The 16139-nt window shown below is 44.8% G+C and overlaps 1 protein-coding gene across 1 annotated transcript; it reads left to right on the top strand.

The window, feature by feature from the left end:
• The first annotated feature begins 479 nt into the window (after positions 1–479).
• Positions 480–15096, top strand: LOC140856593 (uncharacterized). The gene is made up of 3 exons (XM_073254391.1): positions 480–697; positions 12754–13318; positions 14815–15096. Exons 1-3 carry the CDS (start codon positions 480–482, stop codon positions 15094–15096), a joined length of 1065 nt encoding a protein of 354 aa, XP_073110492.1.
• Positions 15097–16139: the final 1043 nt, after the last annotated feature.

The following is a 16139-nucleotide window of genomic DNA, read 5'->3' as shown; positions in this document are numbered from 1 at the left end:
AGTTCGAGTAATGATTTCAGTGAAATCGCATGCCCAAGTGGCGATTTCAATAATAAATAAAAATGATATTTTTATTAATCCAATAATAATATTTTTTATTAAAAAATAATAATATTTAATTACTAATTAAATAATAATAATAACTTAATAATAATAATAATATTTCAACATAGATTTTTAAAATAATAATAAATTATTAATTTTAAAAAATATTTTTTAAAAAAAATTTTAAAATATTTTTTTCAAAATTATTTATAATTTATATTTATCTTTTTTTTATTTTTCTCTTCATTTCTCTCTTCCCTTCCTCCCACCCCCATGGCCGACCTTCCTCTGCCGATGGTTGACCTGCACCCACCCCCCTCCAGTGCACCACTGGTGGCCCTGCCCCATCGCCGTCCTCCGTGCCGCCATCGTGGGTCCCTCGCCTGTTCTGTCTCACCATAGACCCCTCCATCTCCCCTTGTGAGGCACCCGCCATGGCTCTGCCTCACCGCCATCTGCACTATATCTACCATCCACCCCTGCCTCCATGCGACCACCACCCCTCCTCCCCTCCTTTTCGGGTCTCGGTGGTTGTTTGTGCAAATACAAACCCCTCCCCCCAAATCCTTGCCCTCCGTATGCCCCCCTCCCCCCCCAAAAAAAGATGGAGAACACGTCATCCCCAAGTCGGCCGTGAAATCATCGGTGTTGGGTATAAAATACCCCAGTCGAAGTTCGTGAAAGACCGACCCTTCTAAGGCTCTTCTGGCTTCTGACCTTATGCAGTGTCTCTCTCTAAACTCCTCGACCGTCTGAGCTTCTACAATGCCATCCGGACTCCTCCAATAATGAGCTCCTCCGTTCATCTACCGAACTGCGCCAAATGCTCTCTGAACTTCACTATCAGCCGATTCTCTACAGTGATCGACTATTCTCCGAATCTCTTCCAGATTCTTCCGTCCACGAACGACTTTACTCCGAACTTCTTCCAGACTTCGTCAACGTCCGAGCTTCTCCAACAGCAGAACTTCTGCAGTAATCAGACTCCATCCAAGTTTCTATGGTGGTCGACCGCCTTCCGGATTTCACCCGAGCTCCTACAAGAATCGGACTCCGTCCGAACTTCTACAGTAGATGGATTCTAGATGAATTTCTACAACAGACAGGCTACACCGACTGAATCTCTACTTCGAACTTCTATCGCAAGCGAAATTCATCCGAGCTCTTATAAGAATCGGACTCCGTTCGAACTTCTACAGTGGATGGATCACAGACGAACATCTATCATGGAGAGGCTCCACCGGATCTCTACTCCGAACTTCTTCTGGACCTCGTCAATGATCGAGCTTCTCCAACAGCGAGACTTCTACAATAAGAAGTCTCCATCCGAGCTTCCACGACAACTGATCTTCGGCTGAGCTTCTACAATAAGTGGACTTCATCCAGACTCCTACGAGAGCCAGACTTCGTCCGAACTTCTATAGTAGAATTGAATTCTAGACTCCTCCAACATTCGATCTTTCACAGTGTCTTCAAGACTCCTCCAGCGGACAAACCTCCACAACACCATCCGAACTCCACTGTCGGACGACCCCCCATCGGATTTCTCTTGAAACTGGACTTCTCCGACGGATAATCTTCAGATGAGCTTCCACATCAGGCAAATCCCAGATGGACTTCTCTGGCAATCGAACTTCTATCGAACTTCACCAACAGAAAGTCTCCGTCCGAGCTTCTACAACAGATGACTCCTGCCTATAGCATCAACATCCAAGGCATCCGACAACAGTAGACTCGTCAGCAACTTTGGAAACATCCGAGCTTCTCCTGGATTGCTGAGACAGAGAGCCATTCCACTCCTTCAGACGTCCCGACCGAGCTTCAGCCATCAGGCCCGAACTCTTTGGCAAGTCACGACAATGGGCACTACCCTACTCCACTCTCTGTAATGGATTTCATGTGGCTCCACCACTCTCTGGCAAGTCACGACAACGGACACCACTTCACTCTCCATAACAAACTCCACGTGGCCCTGAACAGCCTCCTGACACCACTACTCTCCGTAACAAACTCCGTGTGCCCTGAACGGCCCACTACTAGACAGTTACGGATGTCGCTGTCAATCAGTTACGTTCTCCATTTATAAAAAGGACCCCAGATACGTTCTTCTCTAAGCTCTAAACTCTATCCCGAAACTTGCTAAAATTCTATTTGAGTGCTCCATTTCTATTGAGGCAGAGTACTGACTTGAGCGACGGAGGGTCTTGCCGGAGCACCCCCAACTTCGATTAGACTTCCCTTGCAGGTCCCGATGGGGATGCGATCCCCTCGACTCCAGCTTCTTTGGCATTAGCAAATTCTACACCAATAGAATTGGCGCTAGAGGAAAGGCCTGTGTCTTTGCAGTACCCTTGTTCTTAAAGGAATACTCAACGGGACTGTCTTCGGTCATCTTCTTCGAACTTTCTCCTTCTTCTCCTGCCAGATCTCCACCTGATGCTGTTGTGATCCAGTGGTGTGCCCAAGGCCCAGGGGACCAAGGCTAAGGCCAAGGTCCATCATTCATGAGGGCTTCATGGAGGCTCTAGGGCTAGTTGGGCCTAGGTTGAAAGGTGTGGGCCTTTCGGATTCTTGAGGTCTAGGTTATGTGGGCCTAAGGGACAACTCTTTATGGGCAGGTCTGGCCCAGGATAGATGAGATTAGGTCGAGTCATGGGTGTACATGGCTTGGGTTAACCTAATCTCCCATAGAGTTGGTCAAGGGAGTTTTCGGTTGGGTCACTTGACCCTGTGTTTATATATACATGCACTGTATAGGTTTGATTAAGCCAAGAATACGAAAACCCTTTCTTCCAAGTCTCTCTCTCTCTGCTCCCTCTCTCTTCACTATTCTCATGCCCAGGAGCAAGAAACCCTAGGGTTTCTTGCCGTCAGGTCCATAGAAGGCAGGAAAAGTAGGGGAGGCGCTAGGGTTTTGAGCCCCTCCCCCTTTGTGCCGCCAACCATATTGCCTCTCCCTCTCTTGTAGCCATCCAAACATTAGGTCCAGGACTTGAAATCTCTTGCTACGAGGTTGGTACAAGTTTTCTCAGATCTGGAGTTGATCTGAGGTCGTTTGAGGTGCGGATGAGATCTCCATCAACAGATCTACAGGAAAGGCTGCAGCAGGACAGATCTGCAAGATCTGTTCTATCTACTTCTTCCCTATCTAGAATCCCCGATTTAGATCTACAAATTGAAAGACCTCGGTCCAGGCATGATCTGTTGGGTACCAGATCTTAATTTTTTAGAGGTGATCTTAGAGGTGTTCTTTATCTGGAACGAAAGGCTGACGAAGATGACAGCAATCAGGCTGATTTCGTCAAGGGCCTTCGATCGAGTCCAGAAGTCTCTAGATTTATTCGTTGCTGGTTCCGCTGCACCCAAGTCCGTGGGAGGAGCCGGATCGTGCTCCAATAGATGCCTCCCCGAAAGGCATTCACCAGGCGATCCACGGCCTCCACGGCCAGATCTCAGCAAGACCCGCAAGCTCCGGCTTCGTCTCCAGTTTCCCAGACTTCTCCTCCTTCGGCAATGACAGTCGGTATGGAGCAGTTCAACTTGCTGGTTCAGCAGGTCAGGGGCCTTATCAAAGTAGTGCAGGCCATGCAACAGCAACCCAGCAGCCGCAGCCTCAGTGCGGCTGGAAAGAGCATCACGGAGTTCCAGAATCCGACGACCGGGCGGGCCACTTGGGCCAGTCTCCTGTCTTCCTTGAAAAGGGGAACAGAAGGTGGAGAGCACTCCGTCCGATCATGATTCCACCCTCGGAGGGTTCTACCTCCGTTCTACCAGAAGATCCTCGAGACTCACAATCGAGAGGACTTCCTGGATCAAATATTCCAAGAGATGAACTGGCGGATCGAGAGCTCATCAGATGAGGTTGGCTCGACAGATTCACTTGACATCGACCTGAAGGTAGGGAGGATCGATCGAGGACCCTACCCCAGCCAGAGCCGCCAAGGAGGGAGGAACAGCCTGAAGATTGGCCTCCAACCGGGATCGTCAACACCATCTCTGGAGGACCCTGGCGGGGAGCAACCGGTGGATCGGCCATATCGCCCAAGCGGCAGAGGACTAAAGAGTCTATAACCTTTACTGAAGAAGATGCTCGGGAGATTCAATTCCCCCATAATGATGTGGTTGTAGTTTCTTTAAATATTGCTGACTATAATGTACGCCGCATTCTTGTTGATAGTGGAAGCTCGACTGATATTCTGTTTTACGATGCATTCTCGAAAATATCCATTCCGGATGGTTGACTGGGGTCGATAAACTCTACGTTGGTAGGGTTCACTGGTGATGCTGTGCCAGTGGAAGGGGTAATAACTTTAACCATGGTTGCTGGCTGGTACCCAAAGAATCAAGAGCGCAAGTGGATTTTCTGATAGTAAAGGCGTCGTCTGCCTACAACGCAATACTTGGCCGACCTGACCTCAACGCCCTCCGAGCTGTGGTGTCGACCTACCACTTGAAGCTAAATTTTCTACTAGCCAAGGAGTCGAAGAGGTTAGAGGAGATCAAGCCCTGGCAAGACACTGCTACAACATAGCCCTTCAAAGAAATGGTCAGTCCGACCCCGATCCGGTTGATGGATTGGACACCCGCGATGACCTTGCTGAAGAATGGGTGAGCCAATTGAAGATCTTGTCTCAATTCCTTTAAATGATGGAAATGAGGAGCATGTGGTGAAGATCGACTCTAACTCATTAATTTTCTACAAAAGAATGCGGATATTTTTGCTTGGGTCCGACAGACATGCCAGGGATTGATGCGGGAGTCATGGAACACCGCCTGGCTGTGATCCAAACATCAACCGATGAAGGAAAAAATCCGAAGTCATGCATCAGAAAGGCAAGTGCAATAGCTGAGGAAGTTGATAAACTCCTGAAAGCTGGGTTCATCAGAGAAGTCAACTATCCGAACTGGTCTCCAATGTGGTTTCGTCAAGAAGGCGAATGGCAAGTGGAGGATGTGCATAGACTTCAAAAAGCTAAACAAAGCCTGCCGAAGGACAGTTACCCTCCACCCAGAATTGACCAACTAGTGGATGCAACCTCGGGCCATGAGCTTCTCACTTTTATGGATGTATTTTTTGGCTACAATCAAATTAGGATGGCACCGAAGGATGAAGAAAAACTACTTTTATTACTAACCATGGTCTTTATTGTTACAGGATCATGCCTTTTGGCCTCAAAAATGTAGGGGCGACATATCAACGGCTGGTGAACAAGATCTTCAAAGAGCAGATCAGCCACAATATGGAGGTCTACATGGACGATATGCTTGTAAAAAGCAAATCCACAAAGAACCACTTCGCCGACCTTGAGGAGACCTTCAGCACCCTCCGAAAATATAAGATAAAGCTGAACCCGGACAAGTGCGCTTTTGGAGTAACCTCAGAAAAATTCTTGGGCTTCATGGTATCGGGGTGTGGGATCGAAGCAAATTTAAAAATAATTCGTGCCATCCAAGAAATGACCGCCCCGAAATCAATAAAGGAAGTTCAGCACCTTACTGGGAGAGTAGCAGCTCTGAATCGCTTCATCTCAAGATCGGCCGAATGATGTCTGCCTTTCTTTCAGACCCTCAAGTAGCTGAAGAACTTCTGTTGGACCACTGAATGTCAGCAAGCATTCGAAAAATTAAAGAGCTACCTCAGCTCACCTCCGCTATTGGCAAAGCTCGAACCCGAAGAGGAGTTGTTCTTGTACCTGATGGTCTCTCCTGTGGCTCTCGTAGTCGTTCTGGTTAAGGAAGAAGCAAAAATTCAACGGTCGATCTACTACATTAACCGAGTATTGAGAGACACCGAAATCAGGTATACTAAGTTAGAGAAACTAACTTATACCTGGTTGATTGCAGCTCAAAGGCTCTGACCTTACTTTCAAGGGCACACCATAACACTGCTCACCGACCAGTCGATCAAGGCGGTTCTGCATCGAGCGGATGCTTCCGGAAGGATAGCAAAATGGGCAGTCGAGCTCACAGAATTCGACATCAACTATCAACTTCGACCGGTGATTAAAGCTCAGATATTAGCAAACTTCATAGTAGAGTGCACTATTCCGGAAGAGGCCGAACTTGAGCGAGGTGAAGCCGACAACTCAGGGCTCCAGTCAAATTCCCTTGAAGAAAGAATAGATCTCCCTGATGGTGTTTGGGCCCTCTATGTGGATGGTTCCTCCAACATGTCAGGCATAGGTGCAGGCCTGATCTTGGTCAATCCAGAAAGAATTATTGCGGAGTACGCACTGCGCTTCGAATTTTCTGCGATAAATAACGGAGCAGAATATGAAGCTCTGATTGTAGGACTAAGGATCGCCAAAGAGTTAGAAGTAGATCGGCTCCAAGTCTACAATGACTCCCAATTGGTGGTGGGACAAGTCAGCAAAAACTATGAAGCTCGGGAGGATAGTATGGCCAAGTATCTCAAAAAGGTAAAAGAGATCGTCCTTGCCTTCGGTAGCTTTGACATCAAGCAGATTCCAAGAGCAGAAAATACCAGGGCCGACCTTCTCTCCAAGTTGGCTACACTGGCTCCGATCGAGCTGCCCAAGAAAGTCTTCTTCGAAGTTTTGAAGTGCCCAAGTACAGAAGAACCACAGCTTGTGATGGAGATCAACTATGAACCTAGCTGGATTGACCCACTGGTTGCATACCTCAAGGACGGGGTTCTTCCTCCTGATGCAAAAGAAGCTCGGAAGCTTAGGAACTAGGCCTCCCGATATATTCTTTATGAAGGCAAGCTGTACAAGAGGTCGTACTCTTTGCCCCTTCTGAAATGTCTCCGACCTTTTGAGGCCGACTTCGCCTTGTGGGAGGTACATGAGGGAGTCTGCGGAAGTCACCTGGGGGCCAGATCTTTATCCCACAAGCTACTCTGACAAGGCTATTACTGGCCTACTATGTACCACGACTCCATCGAATATGTCAGAAGGTGTGATCAGTGTCATAGATATGCAAATATCCAAAGGCAACCCGCCTCCGAACTCTCACCCTTGAGCACCCCATGGCCGTTTGCACAATGGGGGATGGATATCCTCGAAACTTTTTCTATGGCATCCGGGCAGCGGAAGTTCCTTCTGGTGGCAATTGACTACTTCACCAAGTAGGTCGAAGCTGAACCTTTGACAAAAATTATAGAAGCTAAGGTGCAGAACTTCGTTTGGAAGTCAATTATCTGTAGGTTCGGCCTACCCAGAACTCTCATTACTGATAATGGGCGATAATTTGCTAGGGCAAGATTTGCTGAATTTTGTGAGGACTTAAACATCTCACATAACTTCACGTCAGTAGCCCATCCGCAAGCAAACGGTGAAGCTGAGGTTACTAGCCGGATTCTGTTGTAAGGAATCAAGGCGAGACTTGAAAGAGCAAAGGGAACTTGGGCAGATGAGCTTTATCATGTGTTGTGGACATACCGAACTACCCAAAGACTGCCCACAGGAGAGACCCCCTTTGCCTTAGCCTTCGGAATAGAAGTCATGATCTCAATCGAACTCAAACTTCCGTCAGTGCGAGTTGTGGCATTCGACGAGCAGCGCAACTCACAGGATCTCAAAGCCAACCTTGACTTATTAGAAGAAAAGTGGGAGACAGCTCAAGCTCGGATGGCCACCTACAAGCAGAAAGTGGCCCGATACTACAACTCCCGGGTCAAGAGCAAAGCCTTCAGAGCGGGGGACTTAGTACTTCGGCGAGCCGCTGTCTCACAACCTCAGAATCAAGGGAAACTCGTCCCTAACTGGGAAGGCTTGTATGAAGTCAAGGAGGTGGTTCGGCCCGGAACATACTATTTAAAAGAGCTCGGAGGAGCAGACCTTCTGCGACCGTAGAATTCGAAAAATCTACGAATGTATTACCAATAACTTTGCCTTAAATAAAAGTTTTTTTCATATTCGCATATCTTTTCTTTTGGTATGAGCTTATAACGACAGGGAGTAGCTCCTTTAGACAATCGAAATCAAGCATGTCAGGAACAAGAGGAAAACCTCATCCTGACACGAATGAAGGCCCGGTTATATAAAGACTGGATGGGGGGAGAGGCCCTTGCAACGGTCCTTATGTGCCCCCACAGCCATGTTAGGAATAGGAGGAGAACCTCATCCTAACATGAGCAAAATCGAAGGCCCGGTTATTTAAAAACCAGATGGGGGGAGAGGCCCTTGCAACGGCCCTTATACGCCCCCATAGCCATATTAGAAACAGGAGGAGAACCTCATCTTAACATGAGCAAAGTCGAAGGCCCGGTTATTTAAAGATCGGATGGGGAGAGAGGCCCTTGCAACGGCCCTTATGCGCCCCCACAGCCATGTTAGGAACAGGAGGAGAATCTCGTCCTAACATGAGTAAAGTCAAAGGTCTGATTATTTAAAAATTGGATGGGGGGAGAGGCCCTTGCAACAGCCCTTATGCGCCTCCACAGCCATGTTAGGAATAGGAGGAGAACCTCGTCCTAACATGAGCAAAGTCAAAGGCCCGGTTACTTAAAGATCGGATGGGGGGAGAGGCCCTCGCAACGGCCCTTATGTGCCCCCACAGCCATGTTAGGAACAGGAGGAGAACCTCATCTTAACATGAGCAAAGTCGAAGGCCCGATTATTTAAAGATCAGATGGGGGAGAGGCCCTTGCAACAGCCCTTACGTGCCCCCACAGCCCTGTTAGGAACAGGAGGATAATCTCGTCCTAACATGAGCTGAAATTGACTGTGTCAGAAATAGGAGGAGAACCTCATCCTGACACAAATGAAGATCCGATCATTCAAGATCGAACAAGGAGGAAAGCCTCCTCAACAGCTCCTCTACACCCCTACGACCCTGTTAAGAGCAGAGGAAAAACCCTCACTCGAACATAAAAAAAAGGGAGAGAGAAAAAGAGAAAGCGACGAGCCACGTCAGTGATAAGGGAAAAACAAACTACATCAAAGACATAAGGAACCTGTCTCAACGAGGAAGGAGACTTTTATCAAAAATCCTCAGTCTCTAAGAAGGAACCCAACACTGACAGGAGAAAATCGACTTCCTCAAGATAACGAGAAGTTCGGGCCCCCAAGCTCGAGCACCGAGAGAAAGCATCAAACTCGAGTGGCCTCGAAAAGACCTTCAGCCATGAATAAAAGGGGCAAATCAACACGACGACGATCAGGAACCTTCAAACAACGTCGACATCGAATAAGACAAAAGATAAAAGAAGTTCGATAAACGATAACTTAATGCAAGAATGGACAAGGTAATGAAAAATTTCCTTTTCATTTTATTAGTGAAGTGTACATTACAAAGCCTTTGAAGGCCAAAAAAGAAAAATGATAAGAAAAGGAAAGAATACATAAAAAAAAAAGGTAAAGAAGCTCTAAGAAAGCTCGGCTTCTTCAGACTTTGAACTCTCGGTTCCAGCCATCGTCGAGGATTACTTTAAGTACTTAACTTCTTCTTCTAGTCCCCCTTCTGCTTCCTCCTTCTACGAGATCGGGAAGTACTCGCGGTCGAAGATGTACCACAAGCACGGGCTCTGGGCGATCAAGGCGAAGCATGACCGGATCTGTCTCTTCTATCCTCGCCTTCTTCACCGACCCAGAAGTTGCAGCGCCTTTCCTCTTGTGGGCCTTGAGACTCTTGGCTAACATTCGAGCCACGTCCGTGTCCATATCTGCAACGAAAGAAGATCGGCACAGTTTAGAAACAAAGCCGCAAAAAAAGGAGTTCCGGAACTAACCTAGGCTGGTCTAAAGGATGCAGAGATGCAGAGATAGGGACGACTCGAAGAATGCCTAAGGCCGAGAAGGATGCTGGGAAAGAACGAAACTCTCAGAAAGAAGGAGGGACCGAAGAAACTCCCAGGCAAAGTGAGACCCTTGAAGGAGGGAGTCGGGTTTAAATAGGCGACGGGGTCCAGTGCAATAATGACTGCAGATCTCCTCTGGCCGATCTATAACCGTCGCGTGGCCCACTCACCGTGGCAGGCGGCTAAAAATGACTGACAACTGACAGAATCATTATTGCACCGTACCTAGAGCAGCGCTCCAACGGGAATTCCAAAAAAACTTTTTCAGATCACCTCGATTTGAAAAGACTCCAGCACCAGCGTGTGAAATGTCAAAATATCTAGAAACAATCAAGTACAAAAATCGAGGGAGGCAACTTTGACTGTGAAAATTTCTCTATACTTTCTTCATTCGGGATCTGAACTCGAAAGTAGGGAGACTGGTGTTGGATATAAAATACCCCCAGTCGAAGTTCGTGAAAGGCCGACCCTTCCAGGGCTCTTCTGGCTTCCGACCTTATGCGGTGTCTCTCTCTGAACTCCTCCGGCCGTCTGAGCTTCTACAATGCCATCCAGATTCCTCCAATAATGAGCTCCTCCATTCATCTATCAGACTGCCCCAAATGCTCTCTGAACTTCACTATCAGCCGATTCTCTACAGTGATCGACTATTTTTCAAATCTCTTCCAGACTTCTTCCGACCACGAATGACTTTACGCCGAACTTCTTCTGGACTTCATCAACGTCTGAGCTTCTCCAACAGCAGGACTTCTGCAGTAACCAGACTCCATCCAAGTTTCTACGACGGTCGACTGTCTTCCAGATTTCACCCGAGCTCCTACAAGAATCGAACTCCATCCGAACTTCTACAGCAGATGGATTCCAGATGAATTTCTACAACGGACAGGCGACACCAGCCGAATCTCTACTCCGAACTTCTATCGCAAGCAGAATTCATCCGAGCTCGTACAAGAACCGAACTCCGTCCGAACTTCTATAGTGGATGGATCACAGACGAACTTCTACAACAGATAGGCTCCATCGGATCTCTACTCCGAACTTCTTCCAGATCTCGTCAATGATCGAGCTTCTATTGCAGTGGGACTTCTACAATAAGAAGTCTCCATCCGAGCTTCTACGACAACTGATCTTCGGTCGAGCTTCTACAATAAGCGGACTTCATCCAGACTCCTACGAGAGCCGAACTCCGTCCAAACTTCTACAACAGAATTGAATCCCGGACTCCTCCAACATTCGACCTTCCACAGTGTCCTCAAGACTCCTCCAGCGGACAAACCTCCACAACACCATCCGAACTCCACTGTCGGACGACCTCTGTCGGTTTCCTCTTGAAACTGGACCTCTCCGACGGACAATCTTCAGACAAGCTTCCACATCAGGCAAATCCCAGACGGACTTCTCTGGCAATTGAACTTCTACCAGACTTCACCAACAGAAAGTTTTCGTCCGAGCTTCTACAGCAGATGACTCCCGCCTGTAGCATCAGCGCCCAAGGCATCCGACAACAGTAGACTCATCAGCAACCTTGGAAACATCCGAGCTTCTCCTGGATTGCTGAGACAGAGAGCTATTCTGCTCCATCAGACATCCCGACCGAGCTTCAGCCGTCAGGCCTGAACTCTCTGACAAGTCACGACAATGGCCACTACCCTACTCCACTCTCTGTAATGGATTCTACGTGGCTCCACCACTCTCTGGCAAGTCGCGACAACGGACACCACTCCACTCTCCATAACAAACTCCACATGACCCTGAACGACCCCCTGACGCCATTACTCTCCGTAACAAACTCCGCGTGGCCCTGAACGGCCCACTACCAGGCAGTTACAGATGTCGCTGTCAATCAGTTACGCTCTCCGTCTATAAAAAGGGACCCCAGATACGTTCTTCTCTAAGCTCTAAACTCTATCCCGAAACTCTGCTAAAATTCTATTTGAGTGCTCCATTTCTGTTGAGGCAGAGTACTGACTGGAGCGTCGGAGGGTCTTGCCGGAGCATCCCCAACTCCGGTTAGACTTCCCTTGCAGGTCCCGATGGCAGACGTGATCCCCTCGACTCTAGCTTCTCCAGCGTCGGCGGAATTCTGCACCAACAGTCGGTGATTTCAACGTGGATGGTAATTTGAAAAATAAAATGAGGAAGGTGGTATTTTTAAAAATAAGAAATAATAAAATAATAATAATAAAAATCCAGCGTCTGGAAGAAGCACAGAACATTTACAAAAGCAACGAAGATCTCTCTCGGCAAACCTTTTGGAGAGGTGACAAGAGAAGCAGCATCCAATACTCAATTGAACATCCTTGACATGTGACGATCCTTTTTAAATAGGAGAAACTATTGCGGTGGTTGGAAGTGTGAAAAAAAATGCTTTTGTGGAAACTTTAGGAGAAACTATTGCAGTGGTTGGAAGTGCGAAAAAAAATGCTTTTGTGGAAACTTTTCTCAAAACAATTTTGACAGTTCACCTGTTACGAAAATTAAAGCGTTGGATCTCAGGAATTTTTTTTTATAAATAAAAAATTTATATAAATATTTATATTTTTAAATAAATATTTTTAAATAATATTTAGATAGATAAATAATTTATTCATGTGTTTTTATGTATGAGAAAATGACTTCGAAATTTATTATCTATGTTATTTTGTATTACTATTTTTTTAGATAAATTACTAAAATTTATTCATATTTTTTAGAAAAAATTAATGCCTGATCTATTTGTGGATCGGAGTTCAATTTTTAATCCCTGTTGACCTAACTTATAACTTTCGGTCTATTACAAATGGTGTTTTAACTTTAAGTCCCCCGATAAGGTCAAAATGCCCTCAAACAAAAAAGCAAGGAGAAAAACTGAAGTATGTCCGAATTCTTCCCAATGCCTAGGTCCTTCCAAAGCTTGCCATCCCTGTCCCACTTCTATAAAAGAGTCCCGTCACTGCTCCACTCAGGAGAAGCTCACCCTCCTCCAAAGTGCTAGCCATATCATCCGAGTTCCAGCCCCCGCTCCAGATCCAAAATCGATCCCACCCCAACACCCACCGGTCCCTGTTACTTGTCTGGGAGAGCCTCACGACTCAGTTCGCCATGTGCCTCTATTCTGTTCTCCTCTTCGTCCTCATCGCCGACCTCATCATCTTCATCCTCTGGCCCAGCCTCCACCCCCACCACCCCCGCTTTTATCTATCCTTCTCCACTCCCGCTGTCGCACAGCCATTGGTCGGCCTCCTCAACTCGACCATCTCCTTCAACGTTACAGACTGCAACTCCAACCGAAAGATCGGCATCTACTATGACGTCGTCTACGACTCGATCTACTACAAAAACCAGGTGGTTGCATCCGATCTGCTCCTGAACCTGTTCTTCCAGCCGCCCAAGAACACGACACTGGTCCCTGAGGACCTCACCGGGACGACGCCGGTGGTGGGGGATGCACCAGTGGCCTGGATGTCAAGTGACGCGACGGCTGGCCGGTTCCAATGCTGGCTCGAGTTGAAATCTATCATCCAGTTCCAGGTTCACTATGCACTATTCAATTAACTATATACAATATTAATTTAACTATATACAGAGTTCGTATAACTTGTGTCATATTAGTTTAATTGTATACCATGTTTAGTTAATTGTGTGCCATATTCATTGACTGTATACAGTATTCAATTAACTATATACGATATTAATTTAACTATGTGCAGGATTCATATAACTGTGTACCATGTTAGTTTAACTGTGTATCATATTTAGTTAACTATGTCATATTCATTTAACTGTGTACCATATAAATTTAACTGTATACAGTCTTAATCTAGCTGTGTGTAGGATTCATTTAACTGTGTGCAGTGCTTAATTAACTGTGTACGATGTTAATTTAACTATGTGGAGGATTCATATAACTATGTATCATATTAGTTTAACTATGTACCATAAAAATTTAACTGTATGTAGTTTTGACTTAACTATGCGTGGGATTCATTTAACTGTGTGTATTATTTAATTAATTGTATACGGTGTTCATTTAACTGTGTGTAGGATTCATATGACTATGTATTATGTTAGTTTAACTATGTACCATATTTAGTTAATTGTGTGCCATATTTATTTAACTATGTGCAGTGTTCAGTTAACTGTATATGATGTTAGTTTAACTATATGCAGGGTTCATATAATTGTGTACTATGTTAGTTCAACTGTGTACCATGTTTAGTTAATTGTGTGCCATATTCATTTAATCATTTGCCATAAAAATTTAACTATGTGTACTGTTCAATTAACTGTGTATGATGTTAATTTAACTGTATGCAGAATTCATATAGCTGTGTATTATATTAGTTTAACTGTGTACCATATTTAGTTAACTGTGTGTCATATTTATTTAACTGTGTACCACAAAAATTTAACTGTATGTAGTTTTAACTTAACTGTATATAGGATTCATTTAACTATGTGCAGTCTTAACTTAACTGTGCGTAGGATTCATTTAACTATGTGCACTATTCAATTAACTATGTACGATGTTAATTTAACTGTGTGCAGGGTTCATATAACTGTGTATCATGTTAGTTTAACTGTGTACCATATTTAGTTAACTGTGCGCCATATTTATTTAACTGTGTATCTTATAATTTTAATTGTGTGCAGTTTGTTGCTACAGTAGTTATGTTCCTACAGTCCGATTAAACCCTTTGCTAAGCGTCGAACCTGCATGATAATAAATTCATCTTGACATTCAGAAAAACTTCACTTTCACATACAATATGCAAACTATGAAGGAAACACTAAACCAATTCAGTGTCTATTCAGACTAATCCTCCTGAATCAAATGAAAGAAGTACTCTGTAATCAATTCACACAACCATACAAATCATTTCTAAAGAGGAGTTTGCCACTGTGCTCCATTAATATTATTTTATTATGGAGAGCATTTTAGACATTACACAGCCATTTTTATATATTTTATTTTTAAAAAAAATATATTTTATTATTTTTTGGTTTTCTTTTTTTCTTCTTCGTAGCTCCATCTCGTCGCAACCCACCTCCCCCAACTGATCGGGCCTGCCGCTCGCCGCCCCACCATCGCTCGTTTCCTCACCCCCTTTTCCTTCCACTGCTCGGGCCACTGCCCCTTCCTCCTCCACCTCCGCTTCCCACCTCTCCCAGCCTGCCACCATGCTGCATCCCACCGATCAAGCCCATTGCTCGCCGCCCCACCATCACCGCTTGTTTCCTCACCCCTTTCCCCTCCCACCGCTCGGGCAGCTACCCCTTCCTCCACCTCCGTCGCTCGCCTCCCTTAGGCCGCCACCCCACTGCAGCTCGCCGCTCGCCATCCCACCATCTGAGTTGGACCTACATGAACCCAGTTGAGGGGCCATCTATGAGCTCCCACCCTATCACGCCTCTGACTCAAGATCGTGAGCCGAGGATCATGGCAATCATCGCATACTCACAGGGAACTCTCCCCACAAGCAAGGTATCTTATTATGCTATCATAAAACAACAGCAGAATAAGTAGTTAATAATTTAAAATAAAAAATATAATAATCTAAATATTAATTTTAATATCTCAATAAATACAACAATGTCCAATAGGTCTTACATCAAATTCAATAAGACTTTTAATCTAAAATAAAAGTATGGAGGTTCTACTTCTAATTACTCTTCTATTCATTTCTTATATCATCTTAATTTTTCAACATCTGTAAAAATAGTAAAATAGGAGGTAATGAGCTAGATAGCCCAGTAAGCAATGATTACTTTAAATAAATTTTATCAAACATTAAAGTAAATAATTATTTATAGAAAATAAGCATATAGAGTCTATCAATTTGAAATCAATTTCAATTATGTAATATAGTTCATGCTAAATTTATTTTTTTTTTAAATTTAAGTTTCTTTCAAGATTTTAATTTCTTTCATTCTTAAGTTTTTTTCATCAATCATGAGTTATGATCATATTTTTTCTATGACAGGGTCATGACACCGTGTATCATGTTACAGTGAGCTGCAAATCATCTGATAGCAAAATCTTTTGAAACCGCTGGTCTCGCTGGCGGTTTGTCATTGGTCTCTCTGGCGACATATCGCTGGTCTCACTGGAGACATAAATCTTCAGGACAAATCAATTATCAACGTATATACCCCCATTGGTGGGGTCTTTACATAGTCAGATTGTCAGTTCATATCATTCTTGAATCAAAATTCTTCATAAATCATGTTTCTTATTCTAATTTGATAAAAAAAATATATAATCATGTGGTATCAAAATCAATCAATATAATATATAACGAAATTAATATATTCAATCATGCTTCAACATAATATTTCAAAATAATATATT

This window comes from Elaeis guineensis, chromosome 1 (assembly GCF_000442705.2).
Source record: "Elaeis guineensis isolate ETL-2024a chromosome 1, EG11, whole genome shotgun sequence".
Lineage (NCBI taxonomy): Eukaryota > Viridiplantae > Streptophyta > Magnoliopsida > Arecales > Arecaceae > Elaeis > Elaeis guineensis.
Note: the sequence above shows the minus strand (reverse complement) of the source record. Positions and strands in the feature narration are given on the sequence as shown.